Below are 16,941 nucleotides of genomic sequence, written 5' to 3'. Positions count from 1 at the left end.
CTGCTGAAGCTCATAAGCTCTCCAATCTGATTGACTGTTTAACCAACATTAAACAATGGTTGAACAATAATTGTTTACAGATAAACCCGGCAGAAACTTTGATGATTGCACCAGACAGTGCCTGATATTAAACGGCGACTGGGTGACTGAGGTTCCTCACAGAAACATAACCTTACAAACCTGGGTGTTATTTTCGATGAAGCTTTTTCTTTGGAGGGACATTTAAATCAGACAGTAAGAACCTGCTTTTTTCACTTGAGGAACATTTCTAAACTCAGATCCATCGTGTCAACAAGTGAACTCAAGATGATAATACATGCTTTTGTCTCTACAAGACTTGACTACTGCAACAGCCTGTTTACTTGTCTAAACAAGAAAGGGCTAGCTCGTCTACAGGTTGTTCAAAACTGACAGCAAGGCTACTGACCCGCTCGAACAAGGGAGCTCATATGACCCTGTTTTAAAGTCGGTGCACTGGCTACCAATCAGATTTAGGTTCCATTTTAAAATTCTAGCTTTAACTTTTACATTTTACATTACAGGAACTTTTCTCTTTGTGTCCAATATCAACACTGTGACTCCTCAGAGTGTAAACTTTACTTCAGCAAAACCAAAAACTGAGTTGTAGAAGTCGTCACACCAAATGTCTTATGATAACAAGAAAAAAGATGTTTTCAGTACACGGCCTGAACTTCTTCCTCAATTTATTCTTCTTCCGTAAGCTTATGTTGAGATTATTTCAGTTTGTAGATGATCAGATTACATAATTGTAATTTACATAATTAAACTAAGGGGTAAGATGGCTCCAGTGTGTGTGCTTGCTGTTTACCTCTGTCAGTTTTCTTACTGTTTGTTCTGTTTCTGATGATTCTTGTCACTGAAATCAACTCAAAACTGGGGAACACCAAAACCCTTTGGATCTTCAGTTTTTTGCCATCAGCTTTCAGAGCTCTAATCAGAAGAAACAAACAGGGTATCCTCTGCTCCTGGCTGATGTTCCTGATTACTTGCTACATAAAGTGCCACCACCTGCTCCGACACACCGCCACAGACACGGGGTAAACGTGCCGGTCGGCTGGTGAAGTTTAAAGCTTGACTTATCTTTTCTTCAGCGGCCGCTCAAGCTGGTTATGGTCCGTTCCGCCACATCCCAAGTCGTCTCCTGGATCCTGTTATCTCCTGTCTGGTTACTGTTGTGGGCTTAGGTGTCCATAACCCTGCTCACCACTGTTTTTTGCATCGTGGGAGTCATGGAATAAACTTTTTGAATTTGCTCCCATTAACTTGGGCTTCACCGACAACTTCTACCCAGGCTCCAGCTCCAATGAAGATGGCTCTAACAAATGCGTGGTCCTTAGCAAATAAAGCTTCATTATAAATTATTTTTCCTCCAATGGATTGGATCTCCTTTTTGTGACTGAGACACAGATGAGAGTTGGTGAGTCTAGCATTATTTCTGGACTGTTACCCTCTGACGGCTCATTTCTTAATGCTCCAAGGATGTCAGGTAGAGGAGAAGGAATATTGACTGTGTTCAAAAATAACTTTCACTGCAAACAACTCCATGTACCTGTTTAAACAAGTGACAATATTCACTAAATAAGCACTAATAATATATTAATTTTGTAACACACTGAAAACAGTTCATCTAACTGTGACTGTAAACATGTTTCCATTTGTCACTTCAGTTTTTACTCTGAAACACAGGAAATGACATCATGGCTCAAACCTTTGTCATTAAAATCTTTCTTTATTTAACATTTGAATTTTTTATTTAACATTTGCAAGATTCAATAACATAAAGAACCCAAACAAGAAAACATTTATGTGCATCAAAATACATTAAAACAAAAACTTTATAATAGGAAACAGAGTTTTCAACCAACCGATGAAAAGAAAGCTAACCACTTGACATGAACACTACAGTAGGACAGTTTTGAAAGCTTAAAATGCAACTAGGGGAAGAGTTTGATTCACAGCTGCCTCATCAGATTTTTACAGGAGATTCTATCTGAACTCTGTGGAGCCTGATCTCAAGCTTTTTGAGTCTGACACAGAAACCAGAGGATCTTTCTGTGTCTTCAGATTCACTGTGATCCAGTGATGGGAGTGATTTCAGCCCTGAGTGATCGCGCTGATGTTTGCACAGAGCAGACAATGAGGTGAATGTTTGGGCACATTGGTAACAGTGAAACAGTTTATTAGTAACGTGGGATCGTTTGTGTGCAGAGTATGAACTGAGATTCCTGAAGCTCTTGTCACACTGGTCACAGCTGTAGTTTCCTTCCATGTGTCCACGTTCATGAATGTTACGATGACCTGAATGTGAGAAGCTTCTCTCACAGTGTCTGCACTTGTGTGGTTTCTCTCCTGTGTGGACTCGTTTGTGTGATTTAAGCTGACCTGCAGTGGTGAAGGATGACCCACACTGATCACAGAGGTGCTTTTTAACCCCACTGTGAATCAGTTCATGTCGTTTTAACTCACTTGGTGTGGTGAAGCTTCTCCCACATTCTTTGCAGTATTTCAGTTTGTCTCCAGTGTGTCTACATTGATGTAGTTTTAGGGTCTTTTGCCGACTGAAAGTTTTTCCAATGAAAGTCTTTCCCACCACCACAGTGATGACAGGGTTGAGAACTGGATCCATCTGTGTCGCTCTGCTTCTAAACAAAGACACAAAGACAGTGTAAGTCAGTCCTTCAACATTTGTATCCTGAACGCCGCCTGAAATAAAGAGCATCTCTGCAGACGTCCAACTACATTTGACTGTTTCAGTTAACACACTCAGTTTACTGGGCTGCAATAACTACAATACTACCACCATAATACTACAGTAATACTAAAATTATAACTGAAAGGAAAATCTGAATAATCACTCAGAGCTGCTTTTCCATGCAGTAGAATTGCTAACATGCTAACACAGTTTAATGAGCAGAGTTGTTCCAAACAGTCAGGCTAAAATGACAAGATAACAATATAAATACATACCTCACAGTAGCTGCACTTGTAGAGTCTCTTTCTGGTGTGGATCTGTTGGTGTCGTCTCAGGTGACGTGGAGATTTAAAAGTCTTCTCACACAGGTCACATTGATAAGGTCTCTCCTCAGTGTGGGTAAACATGTGTCGTTGTAACTGTGCGTCTGTTGTAAACTGTTTGCCACACTGTTCACAGCAGTACACATCATGTCTGGTGTGAATGCGTAGGTGTGTATTTCGGCTCTCTCTCCGGCTGAAAGTTTTTCCACAGATGTCACAGCTGTATGCCTTAATTCCAGAGTGGGTAACTAGATGCCTCTGTAAGCTGCTACTGTGAGTAAAAGCTCTGCCACACTGATCACAGCTGTACGCTTTAACTCCACTGTGGATGAGTTGGTGTTGTTTTAGGGAACCCTTCAAGGAAAAAGACTTTCCACACAAGTCACAGCTGAACGGTCTCTCTCCAGTGTGGATGACCTGATGCTGTTTTAGTGAAGCCTTCAGAGTAAACTCCATCCCACACTCATCACAGCTGTATGCCTTAATTCCAGAGTGGGTAACTAGATGACTCTGTAAGCTGCTACTGTGAGTAAAAGCTCTGCCACACTGATCACAGCTGTACGCTTTAACTCCACTGTGGATGAGTTGGTGTTGTTTTAGGGAACCCTTCAAGGAAAAAGACTTTCCACACAAGTCACAGCTGAACGGTCTCTCTCCAGTGTGGATGACCTGATGCTGTTTTAGTGAAGCCTTCAGAGTAAACTCCATCCCACACTCATCACAGCTGTATGCCTTAATTCCAGAGTGGGTAACTAGATGACTCTGTAAGTGGCTACTGTGAGTAAAAGCTCTGCCACACTCGTCACAGCTGTATGCCTTAATTCCAGAGTGGGTAACTAGATGCCTCTGTAAGCTGCTACTGTGAGTAAAAGCTCTGCCACACTGATCACAGCTGTACGCTTTAACTCCACTGTGGACGAGTTGGTGTTGTTTTAGGTAACCCTTCAAGGAAAAAGACTTTCCACACTCGTCACAGCTGTATGCCTTAATTCCAGAGTGGGTAACTAGATGACTCTGTAAGTGGCTACTGTGAGTAAAAGCTCTGCCACACTGATCACAGCTGTACGCTTTAACTCCACTATGGATGAGTTGGTGTGTTTTTAGGGAACCCTTCAAGGAAAAAGACTTTCCACACAAGTCACAGCTGAACGGTCTCTCTCCAGTGTGGATGACCTGATGCCGTTTTAGTTTAGCCCTCACAGTAAAACCCTTCCCACACTCGTCACAGGTGTGTTTTTTCTCTCCCTTTCTTCTGTGAGGTTTGTCGGCCTCCTGAGAGCGCTGACTTCTGGCTCCATGTTGGTCCTGCAGTGACAGAGATACAAACAGAGGCAGTGAGTGAAATGCAGTCGCGGAACAAACTCAACCTTCAAACTCCATTAACACTAGTTTTAAACCTGAAGGTGGAGTGTGGCACCAAACACCTTAAAGGTCTCTTATCCCCACCTGCTGGTAGTTCTAACACATTACATCCAACCTGCTGTTAAAGATAATTCATGACTGTTCAAACACTAAAATCACACACACACACACACACACACACACACACACTTTTATAATTTAGATTATTTTGTTGTTTCCTATTACATATTTCTATAATTTGTATAGATTTATACAGAATTATTCAGTGACAATAAATCCTATGTTTGTTTATTCTAAAGGAACCCCGTTAGCTTCCACAACAGATGTTGCTCGTCTTCCGTCAAATACTCACATAAAATATTACACAATAAAGTGGATTCAAGATATCCACATAATTTCACTCTTACATCCACAGTGAGGTTTCACAATTGTTCAAATATAAGCAATCAATAATAATAATAATAATATCAATAACATTGAGGCACATTACACAAGTTTCAAAAACAAATCATGTCTTACAATATTTACAACAACTAAAAGCTCTGTAAATCGGCTTTTAAGTGTTCATTGAAGTTTTGAATAATTCTCTAATTTTTTAAGGCAACTTATTCCACTTAAAAGTTGCTCTAAATGTAACAGTTTTACAAAACGTTACTTTTAACTCGAGCATTTACTAAATTGCAGCTTGTTGAAAACTGTGTAATATGATGATGTATTTCATCTGGATACTGCAGCTGAGCAGAATAAATGTGGTGTGTTTAACAGAATTGCTTTCTTTAGAACTACAAGTAAGCCATAGAATATTTTAGCCTGTACAGGAAGCCAAGAAAGGTTATTATGCATGTTATCAATATTAGTATAGTATGAACATCTTCACACTAATCTGGACGCCTTATTCTGGACTAACTGAAGTCTGTTAAGATCTGTCTTATTAGCTGCTGACCAAATGATTGAACAATACTGCAGATGAGACATTACTAGTGCATTAATGACATCTTTCATAATGAAGAAGTGATACACAAAGAGCATTTCATAGCCATAGCTATGCCTTGTCAGCAGAGTTATGTGACATTAGTGATGTTTGTACTTTCAGCGTTAACTTGGTTTTAAAGCCTTTAAAATATACGCCGTTCAATAGTCGACCTTAATCTGACAGAGAATGTGATGATTTTGTGGATAATTAAAGTCAGTCATATATCCACAAACACAACAAGCTGAAAGTCAGTGATGCTGCTCGGTTTGCAGTCCTGAACATCACGGCACAAGCAGGATTCACTGCACTGTTAATGTTAGCTGTGTTATATTGCTGCCTCTGTTCGGTGGTGTCGAGCCAAACGCACTTTAACGTGTGTTTGAACGAGCTGACGGTTCACTCGTTAAGCTGAAAGAAAGATGCTTTAATCACAGCAGTCACACATGTGTCCACTGCACCATCTGGAACTCTTCTTGTTTACACTCGTAATAACACAAACACTAAATCCTGCTTCTCTGGTGCTGTTGTGTAGCAGTGTGTACACCTGAGACTGTCACCTGTGTCTGTCCTGCACTCTCTCTCTGTTTCTTTCTCTCTGATTGTGGAATAAAAGTATGAACATGTGTTTATAAGTTACACTTGTGTTTGAATCCTGCAGCTTATCACACATTTGATTTCCATGTGTGACGACTGCAAGTGTCCAGAGTGAGGACAGACTGAGGGAGCCACTGCTGCACATCATCTGTGAGGCTTTGCAGCCCTGATGATCCACCAGGACAAACTCAGCAGTGTGTGAGGAAGAGGAGGAGGAAGAGCCAGCAGCAGCTGACAGATGGAGAGAATAGACAGACTGTTCCCTGTTTGTGAAGGACTGCTAGGAAAGTTTAACATAACTGTCTGTCCTGAATCAGTCTTATTAGGTAATGTTCAAATAATGTGATCATCCCAGTGTTTTCAGTGTGGGAGAAAGTACTCAGAGTACTCAGGGCCTTCAAGTTACACACTATGAAAGGCAGCAACAAGTTTAATGTTCAGAAACCTAAAGTCTGTATCAGCAGCAGGATGGAGCTAAAATAAATGTTGGTTTCAGTTCTATGAAGCTTTGAGTATTTTGGATCAGTAGCTGCTGTGTTTGTTGCATCATATTGCTGTAACTGTTTATATGCTTTATATATTCTGAGCTAAGTTGATCTATAGTGTTACATGATACACTCTCAGAAATAGAGGTACGAGAGAAGAACATTTTTGTACCTATAGGAACATTTTTTTAAATGTTCCCTTAAAAGTACATTACTGGTGTTTAAAAGTCCAGAAATGCCCCTTTAAAGGTTCAATCTGAAATAAAGTACAAATCTGTATTATAAAAACTTAAGCAGCAACTTCTCCAGGTTCCAATATTTATGCAATTCTCAAACCTTTTGGCCACGACTGTATAACCTCTTCTGAAGTTTAGTGGATATTGTACATGGTTATGCTCAGGATGTGTCGGCCAGTTTCCACTGGAAACGCCTTTTGGTTAAACTGTCAGCGAGGAATTTGCATTTGCACTGTTACATTTTTATATAACTTTAATGCACATAAACAACAGCTGCTTGTTTCAGTGAAAATACATTGATGGGTTTTTAATAAAGTTGTGCAGCTGTAAAGTATTTTGTCTGGTGTCAATTCTATCGTCAGCTACATCGTTATGGCAAATGTTCAAATGTATATGGTGATAAATATCTTTGGTCATATGGTCCTGCTCTGTCTGTCACCTTCTGTGTTGAGCTCATTGTTTCCTCTGTAGTGGCTGAGCTGAGTCCAAGTAGCTGAAAATGTTCCTCTGCTGCTCCGTCAGACTCTCCTCCTCCTGCTGATCAGCTGGGACACAAAACAGATCTTTGTTAGGCTCCACACTGCACTGAAGAGTCAAAGTGTCTCATATGTTCATCTGACAAGTAAAAGAACACATTTTTGTTTCCCGAGGTGGGCAACTTGTTGGAAACAAACACAAAAGGTTTGAGCACTGATACCTGCCATTGCTGCCATTGAAAGATGCAACGCCAGCAATGTGGATTGGTTTGAGTCTTGACAATCCACATTGCTGGCATCTTTCAATATGTTTGAATGCACCAGTGTAAGTGCAGCCACTCAGACTCAATGTGTTCATAGAAACAGGTGCACATGTGTCACGAGTTCATCCAGCAGTAGCTATGGCACTTGGCCACAGGGGGCAGCAGTGGACTGACCTGCATTCGAGACTGCTCCAGCTGCTCTGTGACAGTCAGTAGATCTGCTACAAATTGCAGATCATATGCAAGTTTTGGAAATGACATTATAAATATTCCTAACTTAGCCACAGCAGCCATGTTGATGTATTACCTATATTGGCTGAAAATGTTCATTTGCAGAGAAAAGACACAGGCAGACTGTGCTTACAGGACAACAACAACAACAACAATCTTTATTTATAGAGCACATTTAAAAACCAACGGCATGCCAAAGTGCTTAACATAAAACAAATTAACACAAGTATAATCAGAGTCATAAAAATAAAAGTGTAGAATTATGTTCACAGGAAAAAGCCACCAATAGAAAAAATATAACTATAGCACATAGCTATAGCACAATATAACTGTGCCATCAACACACAATGGGGATAAGACATACACAGTGCAAATAAAAAGCAAGATAGGAAAATTAGTAAAATAAATCACTGCAGACAAGGCCAGCATTTAACCGGTAGAAAACGCAAGATTAAACAAATACGTTTTAAGCCGTGATTTAAAAGATTGAATAGAGTCAGACGCCCGAATGCCAATGGGAAGGTTGTTCCACAACTCTGGTGCGGCCAGGGCAAACGCTCGATCACCTCTAGACTTCAGCCGAGATCTAGGCCGCACCAACAGTAACTGTGAGGATGATCTTAAAGCCCTAGCAGGACATATAACCTTAAGAGTTCCTTAAGATAGCTCGGTGCTGTGTTATTAGTGATTTTAAAAGTAAACAGCAGAATTTTAAATTGGATACGATATTTCACAGGCAACCAGTGCAAATCAGCTAGGACGGGAGTAATGTGGGCAAACTTCTTAGTTTTGGTTAGAATGCCTGCAGCAGCATTTTGGACTGTCTGTAATCTATGGAGGAGGGAGAGTGGAGTCCAAAATAGAGTGAATTGCAGTAATCCAGCCTCGAAGTTACAAAGGCATGGATGAGTTTTTCCAGGTCTTTATGCGGGATGTACTGCCTGGCCTTAGAAATAAGGCGGAGTTGGTATAAACTCGATCTAACAACAGCAGACACTTGTCTATCAAGTTTAAATGAGCTGTCAAGTAACACGCCCAAATTCCTAACAGTGTCGGAAAAGGAGCTAGTGAGAAAACCAAAAGCATCACGAAGTTTGGCACGAAGGACGTCACTGCCAAAGACCACAATTTCAGTTTTCTTATCATTAAGGATAAGAGTATTTGCCAGGAGCCATTGCCTGACCTCACACATGCACCCTCGAAAACTATTCAAGGACAAAGCTAGGTCATCATTTAACTCAAAGTAGATCTGAATGTCATCAGCATAATAATGAAAAGCGATGTGATATTTCTCAAAGATAGCGCTTAATGGAAGCATGTACAATGAGAACAGAGTAGGGCCTAACACAGATCCCTGAGGGACACCACAACAGACAGGTACAGCGAAGGAAGAGGAAGTGGCCAAGTGAACCGAGGAGAGCCGATTGGACAAGTATGATTTAAACCAATCCAAGGCAACACCCTTGATGCCTACAGCGTGCTCAAGTCTCGCCAATAGGATTTTATGATCAACCATATCGAAAGCCGACGATAAATCCAATAGCACTAGGACCGAGGAGCGCCCATTATCAGCCATTAGTAGAAGGTCATTGAGAACTCGGAGCAGCGCTGACTCAGTGCTATGATGTGGTTTGAAGGCCGATTGGAATTTATCATTAATGCTATTCTCATCCAGGTAGGCCTGGAGTTGAAGCAACACTATCTTCTCAAGAATTTTGGCCAAGAACGGAAGCTTGGAAATCGGCCTATAGTTCGCATAATCATTATAATCGAGGTTCCTTTTTTTAAGAACAGGCTGAATTATAGCATGTTTAAAGGCTGATGGTACGCAACCAGAGAGCAAAGAAGAGTTCAAAAGGGACAATATACTAGGTCCAATTGCACTAAAACAGTCCTTAACTATACGAGATGGAAGAACATCATATACGAGATTAGTATTGTTCAGTTGTTCAACCAGACGCTTAAGAGTAGGGAGTGAAACGGGTTCAAACTGATAGAAGAGGAACAGTCAGGGGTAAACGCAGGGCCTGTCATTAAAGGAAGAGCAGATTTAAGAGATGAGACTTTATCTAAAAAATAATTTAAAAATTGTTCGCAAAGAACCGTGGAGCACGGCAGCGGCATAGTGGGGCAGGGGTTGACCACAGAGTTAAAAATTTTAAATAAAATTCGAGGATTGTTACCATTGGTAGAGATAATTTTTGAAAGAAAAGCTGCTTTAGCCATTTTGGCAGCAGTTTGAAACTTCAAGCGACTAGTACGTAGGATGTCGTAAGATGCCTGGAGTTTATCTTTCCTCCACCTTCTCTCATCCCGCCGACACGCACGTCGTAGAGCGCGAACAGAGTCACTTAACCAACATTGTGAGTAAGTTCTGGGGCGCTTCATTTTAATAGGTGCCACAGTGTCGAGGATGGAGGAACATGTAGTTAACAGGGTATTGGCAAAATTCTCAACCATATGAGGGGTAAGACAATCTGACGTAATAGATGCAGAATACACAAAAGAAGCAGAGAATTTCACCACAGTATCAGCATTAACAGTACGCACATCACATAATAACGTTACATGTTATTATGTGATGTTACTGAAATCATCATGAATAACAGGAGTGGTGATTCCTGTAACTTTGTGTATATAATTTGGCATTTCTTACTGATGTAGGCCAAAAATAAATACATAAACTGAGCACCTGATGGCTTTGAACTTTTGTTGTCCATCTTCCATTGGTTTGAATTTTGCGCTCCAGTACAAACACAAATCCCCCAACCCGAGGATCAGCACAATTAACCTAACAGACCTACACCTTAGTTCACAGATTCACTTTGTCTAAGGTTGATTTCTGGGATTTCACACAACCCAGGATTCAGATCGTGAATCCATGATGGGCTTGGATTTACATCATTATAAATGAAATGTGCTCTACGTGGAAGCAGCCGGCCCCGCCCCTTTTGACGGGTTGTGTGAGACTTTAAATCATCAAACTGTAAATTATAAATTTAAATTGTTATTGATCCTTTACCCTGAGTCCTAAAGTGTAGATTTATTTTCTTACTCTTCTTATATTTATTGTTTGTTTACTTGCACCGCTGTAACTGCAGCCTCGTCGTCTCGTCTCTCTATATGCTGGACTGTCTGTAGCGGAGATGACAATAAAGTTTACTTTGACTTCAGCAGCGCGCAGGCGCACCGAGGGCTCTCGCGCTCACTTTATAGAATTTAGAAAAAACATCGGTGCAGATTATAAGTCTGTATCATAATATCTGTTTGTTGTGTTGTTTTTATTTTGTTTTGCGAGTTGGTTATTAGATGCCGCTCCAGCCAGCCAGAGACTCCCCGCCGTAATAAACTACGTATTCTCTTATTGCTGTTACCAAGTTCCTGTGAAAAGCAGATTTTTCCCACTGCTGACTCAGCTGGATCAGGGAGAGTGACTGAGGCAGATATTGAGCTGTCAGTGTTTTTATATAACATTAAAGTCCCTGAGGGTATGGCACCAAGCACCATTGAGAATTCCCCAACACTGTTTGACAAGTTTGACGAGCATCTTGACTTTTGGTCTTTGGATATTAACAGTCCTGGATATGTGACTTCTTGTTTAACAGAAATGTTACAGAGAGCATTTGCAGTGCAGCCTTTAATTGCTAGTAATTCACATTTTTTTTAGATTTCGACATAAAGCAGATGCCTCAGAGAAATCACTAATAACACTAAGGGCTGGACGGATTTGATTTGCATTCTTCAAGAAGAGTGTGGTGTCATCAGCTAGCTGGCTGATGATGAGCTCCTTATCAGCTGTGCTGATTCCTTGTATAACAGGTCAAATCTCGGGGTGGAGTCTTAATCATTTTAATTGAGCTATTGCCATTCGTGTACAAGGTTTTGATAGCTTTACAGAAAAATGCCAAATTTTTCCAAAGAGTGGAAAATAAATTGATGTTCAATTGTATCAAAAGCCTTTTAAAAATCCAGGAAGAGAATGAAGCTATAGTCAGATACCAAATCAGAGTAATCAAGTAGATCTAAAACCAGTCTCATGTTCTTAGAAAGGTGTCTGTTTCTCATAAAGCCTGATTGTGTCTCATCGATAATTGTGTCCAAGAACTCTTTCATTCTGTTAGCAAGTACTAAAGCCTTAATCTCATAGTCATCATTGAGCAGACAGATGGGTCTCCAATTATCAATAAGAAGTAAGTCTTTGTTTGGCTTTGGAATAAGTGTTATGAGACCCTGAGTAAGAGTAGGAGGGAGGATGTTATTCTCTACACTTCCTATGAAAAGCTGCAGTAAGAACGGAGCCAGGAGATTAGAAAATGATTCATAAAACTCTGCAGTTAAACCATCTGTGCCGGGAGATTTGTTGGCCTTAAGTGCAGAAATAGGATTACAAACGTCCTCCACAGTCAGAGGGCTGTCACAGTGACTTCTATCTTCCACAACAATAGTTTTTAGGTTTTTAATATTATTGAGAAACAGCGTTGAGACATATATATATATATATATATATTCTACTTTTCTAAATGATTGACTATTTCAATGGAGAACCTAAATGACACGGACCCGTGTTTATTATTACATATCTCTATTTTGAATGTGACAAGTCTATCATTGCCTGTTATTCATAGGTATTAACAGAGTTTTTGGCCTTTTTTCCTCTATAACAGTTAATTGACTCTTTACAGTGGCCTGCTATGGTTAATAATAACATGTTCAGTCATGAGTGAAATCAAAGCTTTTCTTCACTTTAGCATTTAACATTCCCAACAATATAATGTGATACCTTAATTAAAACACAGCTAATAAAACACAATTTTCTTAATGCAAACATCAGTGACTCAACATTAGCAACCAAAGGGTTCAGTCTGCAGCTCACACTCATGTGAAGCTACAGCCTCCCCCTTTAGTCTCTGTCATCCTTCTGCTCCTGCAACAACAAAGCAAGACAAAACCTCCACCCTTCTTCTACAGGCTGGGTGAATTGTTGTGGACATTCACTAATCCTAAAGTCGGCACCGTTTTTGTCTCAGTATCAAGTCAGTTAAACTTTTAGTCGTCAGTCCATCACAGTCCAGTCACATGCATACATCCACACACATTCATACCAGATATTGCTGATAATGGAGTCTCACGCGCAGCCTATTCGAGCCTCCATCACCAGCAGGATGACGTCATCATTTTAAAGGAAAACAGCTCCTTGTTTTTGGACTGGATTGACTCGCTGCAATCCTTTTAGGCTCAGGACTTCTCATGTGATCAATGTCACATATAAGTGAATTTCTCCCAAGTAGGGCTGGGCGATATGACCCAAAATTCATATCTCGATATTTTTTAGCTGGATGGCGATATAAGATATATATCTCGATATTTTTTTTAAGCCATAAAGTAAGAACAAAAAGAGTTCTTAGTCAAAGCTGTGTCCCAGATGTCACACAGGCACTTTTATTAACATACAGCACAGATGTACATGAAAAATTACTCAAAATTAAATTATGAGCATTCATTAAATAATAATGCTCCATAAATAAAAGAAAACAAGGTTGTTTTTGTGCTAAACAAAGAGCTCACAATTGTGCAGTCAAAATGTAAACTAAAAGACGCTGAGCGTAATAACAAAGACAGACAGATTTTACAGCTGCTCTGTTCCCAAGTTTTACTGCGTGACTGATAGCCTGGAGTTTGAAATCCGCTTCATAACCACGTCTCTTACAGGTGCCATTTATGGTCCTTATACACACACAATACGGTAATATTACGTTGAAGCACAGTACGTATCACTCCGCGAAGCTCCTCGGTAGCCGTAATGCGCCGACAATCTATCAAGCGGTGCAGCTCCGTAGCTTACCAAAGTCGTACTCAAACATTTTTGACAGATTGCTGAACGCCGTGTACCACATAAAATCGGTTCGCGGCCACCAAGCACAACCAGAATTCATACATAAGGCGCGCTATCAACTTTTGAGAGAATGAAAGGATTTTAGGGTTAGAGCGGTTAGCTCGTTAGCGCGGTTAGCTCATTAGCATGTTTAGCTCGTTAGCACGTTGACGCCGTCCAGCCCCATGCATGGGGCGATGCGCAGTAACTCGTTAACAGAGATTTGCCGTGTCCGTCTTGTCGCTGCCTGCACGTGAAGCGATGGGGGAGGAGGGGGAGTTGTCTTCAGTGAAGGCGAGGCCGAGTAACGTTGCGTAGAGACAAAAGTGGACGAAAGAGAGGCAAACTTGCGGCTCCACAACTATAATTATAACGTAACATAGACTATATCGATATAAAGGATATTGTCACATCTTATATCTCGTATAAAAATATATCGATATGTTTTAAAAACTCGATATATCGCCCAGCTCTACTCCCAAGCCCATTATAATCATGGAGAAAAACACTTTGCCACTGTTTCCAGTAAGAATATTTTATGGCGCTTTAAAGTTCAACCTCTCAGGTCTGGATTAAAGAGCTGATTTGTTAAATCGGGAACTCACAAAATACCAAAATATCACCACCGGTGGATCACACCTCTCAGATGTTCTTATCTCAGTGCACTGTAACAAAAGCACAAACAAACGCAACCAATAAAATACTAATAAAGTAACAAATACTGGGGCCCATTGCAAACATGTCCAAGCATAAAACCATCTTTCTCTCTCTTAGAGAAAGAAAACAATCCAAACCTCACTGATAGAATCAACCTAGTGTCAAGCAAAACCCAAAAATCAACCAAAACTTCACCAGAAAGTTTTCCTCCCTCCCGGGACAATATTGTGCAGGAATACAGGCACCGTAACTCCTTTTGCACTGACAAAAACATGTTGGATTTACTTGATTCAATAGTGGACACTGGTTGCACACAAAGGTTTTGCTTTGGCAGAAACTTAAACAACTGAGTTAAATCAACACAACCTTTTCATATTCAGTAAACCTGCATGTTGTGTTCATAAAACACGATTGAAACATGTTCAGATGGAGTAAGTTGAGCTCCTGGAACATTTTAATCCTTCAATTGAAATTGAATGGGTCTACAACAACTACCATCCTCCTATCTCTATCCTGGTTGCAGCAGGGCTGGGAAATAACCCTGAAGTGATAGGTTACCAGGCAGGGTACACCCTGGACAGCTCACCAGTCTATCAGATAGAAACACACAGCCGTTTACATTCATGGATAATTTAGCCCAGGACCTTCTTACTGTGGAGCAACAGCACTAACCAGCATGCCAACAATGGAGGAAATACAGGAAAGCTATGATTTCCTGTATTTGAGGCAGAATTCTTTTGTTCTTGCCCTTGACAGGTTAATCCACAATAAATAGCAACAGCATGCATGTGGTGTGTGTGTCGTTGTCTGCCTCTTATAACTCCAGTGATTTTCCTGTAGTTTGAAATCTTATGCGGTGTTGACACAATAATTTGTTGTAAACCAGGAAATTCCCAACTGTGGTAGAAAGCACAGCTTAGCCTTAGCAAATGTTCAAAGAAAAGTCGTCACTTCCTGATTTCTGCTTCACTGATAAATATTGTCACACTGGGGTTTTTGCAAATGATATCAGTGAGCACTGTGTGGCAGCTGGAGTCAGACAACTGAAGCTCCCACAATCAAGACCACAAACAGCTTTCAAAGGAGATTTGAAGCTTTTCTGGCAGCAAGCTTCATGATTTATGGGACTGGAACTGGAACAGAAACTACCTGATCACCAATGGTGAGCTGGCATGGAATTATTTTTATGACATTTTATCAAAGTTATAAATAAGCGTGCCCATTAACACATAGTGAGTGAGCATGTTGTCTTCCCACGCAGTGAACAGCGGATGCTAATGTTTCTGTCACTTTTTACAGAGTCAAACTCAAAGTAAGGTCAGTGCTTCCACGCTTTAAACGCTGCACGCTCACACTCTCTCCACACTCGATAGATTATCCATTGTTCATCTGCACACAGCTGCGGTTTTAGTAACGCAGTAACGCAGCGTGCTTACGGCAAAGTAACAGTAATCTAATTACCTTTTTTGCAATAGTAATCCCTCACTTTACGCGTTTCTTGAAAAAAGTAATCTGATTACTTCCCATCTCTGGTTGGAGCTGTGCACTTGTGGGTTCCACCTTGTGTACACGTTTATCTTTGCTGTGTGTACTTGTACCTCTGAGTGGAAGCTGAACTCTTGAGTTCGAGTATCGAAGCATCAGCTGTGACGTTAAAGTCCAAACAGCTCGTTCATTTGACGTGCAAATGAACGAAGGTAACGCCGTTTTCATGTGGATGTGTCACTGAGACACTTTCCACATCCACAGCTCACAAAATGGGAAAACTATAGAAGTATAACAATGAAGAAGTTACTATGTTACGGGTCCCAAGGATGAAGACCTCGATGACAAATATGTTACCTGTAAAAGCAGGTGAAGAGCAGAGTAAGGAAGACACGATGCGTCTCTGCTTTCCTCCAGAACGTGTCTGAGTCTGATTTATTTCACACAAATAAATGCTATAAAACACTAAACATGAGCTTTCAATATACTGTTCAGCTGGTTCCTCATTCACATCAATTACATTTACTTATTTCACAACATCAGTGAAATATACTCTTTTTAACTGGTTCAGTTTCTCAAGTTCACACTTCTTTCCATAACAGCTACATCCTTTTATCATATCAATAAACACATCACATTGTCTTCTGCAGTGTCTTACTGGCTAAACAGTTCTATTCAATAACAGCATTGGTAAATACATTACATTTGTTCCCTCCAGTAATTTACTGGCAAAATCACTATTTAGTGCATCATGAAACACAGCTTGTTGAATCAACCCATGAATGCCTCTGTTAGCTACACAGAGTTGCTCAGAGTGCTTGTGTTACACTAGCTAATCTACTCAGTCACTTTAACAGAACTATTAACATTCACATCTCACAGAACTGATTTGATTGGAGCATTACAACACGTTTGCACAGAGCATAGGAGCGCACTGACTCTGCTTCACGAGCGCTCCACCTAACGAGCGGGCTCGCGGTGCGGTCGCGCGGGACACTCCTCTGGTTTTCTCCCGTGTTTACATATAAATAACTTTGGCGGACCGCCTTAACTCTCCCATTCACATTAACGTGGGTAACCATGGTGACAATAAACAACATTTTCGGTGCGAGCACCGTGTACCGACCTGTAAAAGCAGGTGAAGAGCAGAGTAAGGAAGACACGATGCGTCTCTGCTTTCCTCCAGAACGTGTCTGAGGAAGCAGCGGAAGGTGGGCTCCACTTACTGCACCCCGAAACCCCGGAGCAAGCACCAAAGTTCCGCCCTCACT

General features: G+C 40.7%; 1 protein-coding gene across 1 annotated transcript; it reads right to left on the bottom strand.

Moving 5' to 3' along the window:
* Nucleotides 1–1,766: 1,766 nt before the first annotated feature.
* Nucleotides 1,767–16,099, bottom strand: LOC308398216 (uncharacterized protein). Its single transcript, XM_080884733.1, has 4 exons — nt 16,028–16,099; nt 7,126–7,231; nt 2,989–4,341; nt 1,767–2,663 (listed from the first exon to the last, which is right to left on the bottom strand). Exons 2-4 carry the CDS (start codon nt 7,141–7,143, stop codon nt 2,547–2,549), a joined length of 1,488 nt encoding a protein of 495 aa, XP_080740859.1. The 5' UTR covers nt 7,144–7,231; nt 16,028–16,099; the 3' UTR covers nt 1,767–2,546.
* Between the last annotated feature and the right edge of the window lie 842 nt (nt 16,100–16,941).

This window comes from Rhamphochromis sp. 'chilingali' (assembly GCF_963969265.1).
Source record: "Rhamphochromis sp. 'chilingali' genome assembly, chromosome: 1".
Taxonomy (NCBI): Eukaryota; Metazoa; Chordata; class Actinopteri; order Cichliformes; family Cichlidae; genus Rhamphochromis; species Rhamphochromis sp. 'chilingali'.
Note: the sequence above shows the minus strand (reverse complement) of the source record. Positions and strands in the feature narration are given on the sequence as shown.

Bases quoted from the DNA above. Each gene is read 5' to 3' on its own strand.
- LOC308398216 (XM_080884733.1), bottom strand. The intron at 2,664-2,988 runs GTATGTATTTAT...GTCTTTGTTTAG, and splicing joins ACAAGTGCAGCTACTGTGAG to AAGCAGAGCGACACAGATGG.